Below are 6431 nucleotides of genomic sequence, written 5' to 3' on the forward strand. Positions count from 1 at the left end.
GTGGGCACCACGCGCCGCCTCGTTTGGACGGTAGCCGAAGAGGGTCAAAGCATAATTTAGCGCGAAGCAGCCTGTCCGTCTTTCCCGTGGTGTGGCCTCCTCCGGCGCCTGTTCGGCCATGGCTCAGAGCGCGCCGCCGCCCTTCGACCCCAACAACCCGCCCTTCATCGAGGGCTTCACGCCAACCGCCTACCACTCGGAGGAGGGGTTCGGGGACAAGTTCCGGCGCAAGACCCGCGAGAATCCGCTCGTGCCCATCGGTGAGAGGGAGGCCAGGGACCCGGAAGGGAGGGAGGGAGGCAGGGACCCTGGTTCCACAGGGAGAGCTTTTTCCTTGCAGGTCAAACGGGGTCGCCCGGGCTTGGTGGGGCGCCGTCTGCTGCAGACCAGGCCCCGCCAATTATGTCTTGGGTCAGCACCGGTCAAAGAAAAAAAGGGGTCAAATACAGAAAGAGGGAAAGCAAAAGATGAGCAGGAGTTCCTGAGGATAGGAAGCTGATAGGAGTAAGGCTGCCTTGCTTCTCTCCCTCAGCCCAGTGTGGCTTTGACACCAGCCAGACTTGACACACGGAAATGTCTTCTGCGAAACTTGGCAGGGAGAGGGGTGGGGTAATCTCCACCAATCTCCAATGTTCTCCACCCTGGTGTTGGGGGTATTCATCTAGGCCCAGAGACAGGGTGACAATTGGGAGTTGAAAAGGGAAAGATGGTGAACTTGATTAAAGGGTTTGGATCTCTTGCTTGGTCATGAAGCTCCTTGGGTGACCTTGGGCCAGTCACTGCCTTCTCTCAGCCCAATCTACCTCACAGGGCTGTTTTGGTTAAATGAGGAGGGGGAGAACATTGTACGCCGCCTTGAACTCCTTGGAGGAAAAAGGTGGGCTATGAATGCAGTAAATAAACAAATAAAAAAGAATAAGAGTTGTGGCACAATTTTATTGTATTATAAGCTTTCATGGAGTAGAACGCACTTCATCAGATGCATGGTGTGTGATCCTTGTACCTGACAACAGAGGATCACCTTTTTTGTCAGAGCTTTCCAAACTTTTCTAGTTGGTGACACACTTTTTGGACATATGTCATTTTGTGGCACAGTAATTCAGTTTTGGTTCATTTCGTGACACAGTAATTCAGTTTTACTAGCAAACCCTTTCCTGCCCCAGGAGGAGCAAGGGGAGCATTCATGCAACACATCTACACACTACAGCTGACACACTAATGTGTTGCAACACACAGTTTGGAAAGCTCTGCTCTCTGTGTCTGATGAAGTAGACTGCAGTAGCACACAAACAATTGTTTTAATGTGTTACTTTTTAAGAGGCCACAAAGCTATGAACAGTAATCTAGATTTTGGGTTGTGTGGATTATGTTGAGGTGGGAGCTGTTGGAGGAGAAAACAAACAGTGTAGTTACATAAGAACATGAATCATTCCTAAAATATGACTATAAATGAGCCTTTCACATATGTACTTTAAGGATGTATACAAACTCAGTGAGAGGTGTGAGCCTGCAGTTTCATATGCTTTTGCTCTCATTTTGAAAAGATATCTATCCATGTTCTACAAAAAAATATATATTTTTATACTACACTACACTACACTGAGACGCGGGTGGCGCTGTGGGCTAAAGCCTCAGCGCCTAGGGCTTGCCGAACGAAAGGTCGGCGGTTCGAATCCCCGCGGCGGGGTGCGCTCCCGCTGCTCGGTCCCAGCGCCTGCCCACCTAGCAGTTCGAAAGCACCCCCGGGTGCAAGTAGATAAATAGGTACCGCTTACCAGCGGGAAGGTAAACGGCGTTCCGTGTGCGGCTCTGGCTCGCCAGAGCAGCGTTGTCACGCTGGCCACGTGACCCGGAAGTGTCTTCGGACAGCGCTGGCCCCCGGCCAATAGATGTGAGATGGGCGCACAAACCCCAGAGTCTGTCAAGACTGGCCCGTTCGGGCAGGGGTACCTTTACCTTTACACTACACTGAAATGTTTAAATGTTTCTTTGATTGTCCTTGAATCTTCCACCGCATTTGCCATCCTCTCCTGCCACACCAGTGTGGTGCGCCATATCCTTTGAGAACTACTGACCTAGAGGAAGGAATTGTGTTTAGTCAAGTGATTCTCAAACTGAAATTGTATTAAAACCACTGTGTTAGGTGTATTCCTCACTCAGGTGAGCAGAGTAGTGAAGTTCCATGCAGCATTGATTCCCACCCACACTTGCCCAGGGATATGTGGTCAGATATTTCCTCTTTGGGAAACAGTCTCCAAGAGAAGAAGGGCTTCCTCTTCCTAATATTTTCCATTTGTAGAATTCTTTACTATCTTTGTCTTGAGGCTGGGGTTTTCCCCTGTGAGGTTATTCACTATTTTACCAAGGAGGAAGTGAGATTGACAGAAAATGTTTAGACTTACACCTCTTTGATGAAAACCTGACTTTCAGTTCACGGGGAAACATGGTCACATTTCCTTCTTTCTTTTGTCCTGCCCTTTAGGATGCCTTGGCACAGCAGGAGTTTTGGCCTATGGACTCATCTGCTTCAAGAAGGGAAATACCCTTCAGTCCCAGAGGATGATGCGGGCACGTGTTTTAGCCCAGGGCTTCACCGTCGCAGCCATATTGGTGGGTGTGGTGGTTGCGTCAATGAAACCAAAGAAGTGAACCTGCTACTGTTGTGCAGCCACGTGTGGCTATCCAGTATCATACTGAGTCTTTCTGCAATGGAGAGGGTGCTTTCCACACCTTGTGTGGTGATACTTTGTAGTGACCATCAGGTGCCAGATGGTTCCGTTAAATATATATATACTCTCACACACATACATAAAGCAGTGTTCACTTATTCAAGTAATTAAACATTGACATTGGTATATAAGGATTTTTCTGCACTGATGTTATTATGACAGGCAGCGAGCGTTTTCAACATGTTCAATTGACTCCCCAAGTGTCACTCTTCGAAATGACCATCCAAGTAGGACCAGAACCACTGCAAAGTGGTGCCACCCACCCTTGAGTCAGACAACCGCTCCAGAAGGATACCATCGTTGATTGTATTGAAAGCCACTGAGAGGTTGAGGAGAATTAACATGGGCACATTTCTCCTGTCTCTCTCCCAACAATTAGGGCAAGGCCACCCCCAAAGAAGATGTTATGAGGGTGGCCCTTGCCCTTGCCTCCCCACAAAGTGGCACCACCATTGGCCCACGTCTTTATGTAGCCCTTGCTCCCCTGCTAGAATGAGCCCAGGTGGGTTTTTAATCAGTCAGCCAGCAGATAGTGGAGTGCTGCAAGCTTCCTGTCTCTGCTAAAGGTGCAAAAAGGCCAGTTTCTTCAAGGGGAGGCAGCATTCCAGCAGCTGTGGAGGAGGACCAGATAAACAGCTCACCTCCTCCATTGATGGGCTCTGGCTGCTGCTACCTCCAAGAACAAAGTGTCCGTTCTCTCTTATATAGCCTTGTCGTAAAGCTGGTTTGGCTGACAAGGCCAATCAATATATCGGAGTAAAAGTTATTAGTAAAGCTGATTGGAACAAGTGTCTTTATTACCTTGGGGGCACTTTTGTGCTTCAAAACACTTCGGACATTGCTCACATTTATCACAAGGCCTGAGGGCTGGAAGGGATGAGCAAAACCTTTGAATGAGAGGGAAATTTACTTCTAGTTGTCACTCTATCTGAAATATTCACATTCGAGGGTGGAGTAGATTACACCTCTTTGAACCAAAACAAAATTGTAAGCTTATTCTTTTTTCTCTTCTCCTTGCCAGCTGATGGTATCTACATGCGCTGCTCTTGCACATGCTGGTTGTTTTATTACTAGTGCCAGCTTCTAGCCAACTGCTCTCAGTTCCTCTTGCATTCAGTGTCCTGCTCCCACCCAACACACACACGCAAGTTCTTACTTATGTGTAAAAAAAGGATCTTTATCCAGGTAATAGCAGAGGCGTAGCAGCAGACATAGAGCTCAAGAGTCATGATTCAGGAACAAGGCAAGACATTCAGAACTGGACACAAGTGATGTAAATGCCCCCAACAAGTTTCCATGACTTGGCCACCAAGCTTTTAAAGGCAGGGCATGGTACACTCACTGGTGAGACTTGCTTGCCTTGCATGCATGTCCAGATTCCAAATGTGTACTCCGTTGGGGAGCGGGGAGTCTGCTCCCATCTGCAAAGATGGCACCTGCTTCTAGGCAACAAGACACCACCTTCCTGTTCAGTTGCTGCCACCCCCTATTCCGCCTCCACTAAGGCTATCTAATCTGCAGGAAGCTGGGGGGGGGGAGCTCTGAAGTAACTGACATTGGGGTGAAAAGGTGAGGTTTTCCAACCCAGATTCCCACCACTGAGCTTCCACCCACCCCAGTTTCTTCTTCCTCCTATATCAGGGCCTGCTAATCAAAACTCAGTCCCAACATTCAGGCTGATGACTTGAAAAGCCTGGGTATGGAAATGGATACATGACTTGGGCTGCAACAATCTACCCCCTTACCCTGGAGTAAGCCCCACTGAATTCAGTGGGACTTATTTTTGGGTAGATCTGTATAGAACTCTTGCTTATGGTTTATGCTGCACAATTTGTGACTAAGAAAAGGATGTAAACATGGCTGATGCAAATTGCTGGAAGATGGGTTATGTAAATAAAGCAATTGGGCATCTTGGGACACATGAAGTTTTGAAGACACATGAAGTGGAGTGAGTGGAAAAACTTTATTTCCAAAGCATTATTTCATAACAATGAGTTAAGTATAGTGATGGCTGTCCACTGAATGCATTTCATTTGCTTTGATATAACCATTAGTAATCTGACTTATAAGACAAGCCATGTTAGGCAGATTCTTGGCAGCTTGCTCTGCTGAATAAGGCTGTTGATATATTATTAAGCTATTACAGGATTAACTATTTTTTTCAGAAAAGCTCTTGGATTGTCCATTTATTGCACTGTAGAATCAAGTTTGTTTACATTTTCTGACTGGTAATTAAATGTAAGATTGAGCAAATCTGGTATGCAGAAGGAAGAGGTTTAGCCTAGTTGCCAGATCTGCTGAGGACAAATTATTCTATGAACAAATTCTTCATGCCAGTCGCTAAGGAAAAACAGATGCCACTAAAATAGTTTGTAAGGGGGCACTTTGCATTCAAGAGCTATATGGCCCAAATCATACAGAAGATTCACTTCATTAGATGGGAAGTTTGATACTGGATGAAGAGACATCAGAGAAGAATATGCAGAATGTTATTCTCAGATTTTTGGGAGTAATTGGCGGCAACCTCTATTTTGTGTTGTATAAGCTCAGCAAATTGAATAGGTGCTGTGGAAATACTAGGGAAGCAAATAAGTTTTCAACAAAGAGACCTTCATAGAAAAGCTTTCCATTATTCTTTCTGCAACTACACCCAATATTTTGTTACTTGTTCTCAGTTTGTCATCACCCAAAGTAATAGTGCCAGCATGATTCTTTTATAGCTCAATCTGTTTTGAGAACTGGTCTTAATTGGACCTGGATTCTGTGGCAGCTGTTTCCTATACACTGGATTGAATTTTTAAAATTCAATTTAAAGCTATCAATACCCATTGAAGTTACGACTCTCAGTAGAGCACTGTGTTTGTTGCCTCAGAAGTGCTGCTAAATACGCAGTGGCCTACAGCAAGGGTAGGGAACCTGTCATCCACACACCATTAGACTACAATTCAGCCTCATGACGGGTTGATGGGAGTTATAGTCCAGCAGACATCTGAAGGTTCACAGAGTATCTTTCAATTCCCTACCAACAGAGATGGGGAACTTGTTGCCCCTCTGATGTTGGACTTTCAACTTCTTTAGCCCCAGTCAACATGGCCAGGAATGATGGGAATTGTAGTCCATCAACATCTAAAGGGCCACAGGTTCCTCATCTAATGGTACCTACTGGTATGTAATGCTATATAAGATTGTATTGTGAGGTGTTAATGGCCAGCTGTAATTTCTAGTCTTGTGTAGATAAATAAGAAGATAGTGACATAGCCAAAGCAGTTCCTGAGTCTAGAGGCATGAGCAACCAGAACAAAGTCAAAGAATTTGCCACCAAGTAACAACGCTGTATGCCCCTCTCTCCCTTCTAGTTATGTTTGTATATTAATAACTCCAAATTCTTTCACTGAAGCTGTTCTTTATTTTGGCTTTACTATTTGCAGCCACAAAATAAGAACTCTGCAGTAAACGATTGCAACTATAGTGGGGCTTTTAATGTTTAGCCTTAGCCTTGTTCTTCCTAGCTCCTCTGTCACAATGGCTGCTTGGACATTAAGGATTTTAGATTCTCCAGGAGACTGGGCTTCTCCTGAATTAGCAGAAAGGCAGAGGTATCAGAACTGTTAGCTTTTCCAACAAAATTTTAGGGTGCAGAGGTCAGAAGCAAGATGTCTGGGCAGAGTTGTCTTACAGATTCATCCCGCCCCACCAGCAGTA

At 45.7% G+C, this 6431-nt stretch overlaps 1 protein-coding gene across 1 annotated transcript; it reads left to right on the top strand.

Moving 5' to 3' along the window:
- The first annotated feature begins 11 nt into the window (after nucleotides 1-11).
- Nucleotides 12-3506, top strand: HIGD2A (HIG1 hypoxia inducible domain family member 2A). Its single transcript, XM_082213607.1, has 2 exons — nucleotides 12-260; nucleotides 2483-3506. Exons 1-2 carry the CDS (start codon nucleotides 119-121, stop codon nucleotides 2647-2649), a joined length of 309 nt encoding a protein of 102 aa, XP_082069733.1. The 5' UTR covers nucleotides 12-118; the 3' UTR covers nucleotides 2650-3506.
- The last annotated feature ends 2925 nt before the right edge of the window (nucleotides 3507-6431 follow it).

This window comes from Podarcis vaucheri, assembly GCF_965113315.1.
Source record: "Podarcis vaucheri genome assembly, chromosome: 2".
Classification (NCBI taxonomy): Eukaryota; Metazoa; Chordata; class Lepidosauria; order Squamata; family Lacertidae; genus Podarcis; species Podarcis vaucheri.

Bases quoted from the DNA above. Each gene is read 5' to 3' on its own strand.
- HIGD2A (XM_082213607.1), top strand. From the start codon at position 119: ATGGCTCAGAGCGCGCCGCCGCCCTTCGACCCCAACAACCCGCCCTTC. The intron at 261-2,482 runs GTGAGAGGGAGG...CCTGCCCTTTAG, and splicing joins GAATCCGCTCGTGCCCATCG to GATGCCTTGGCACAGCAGGA.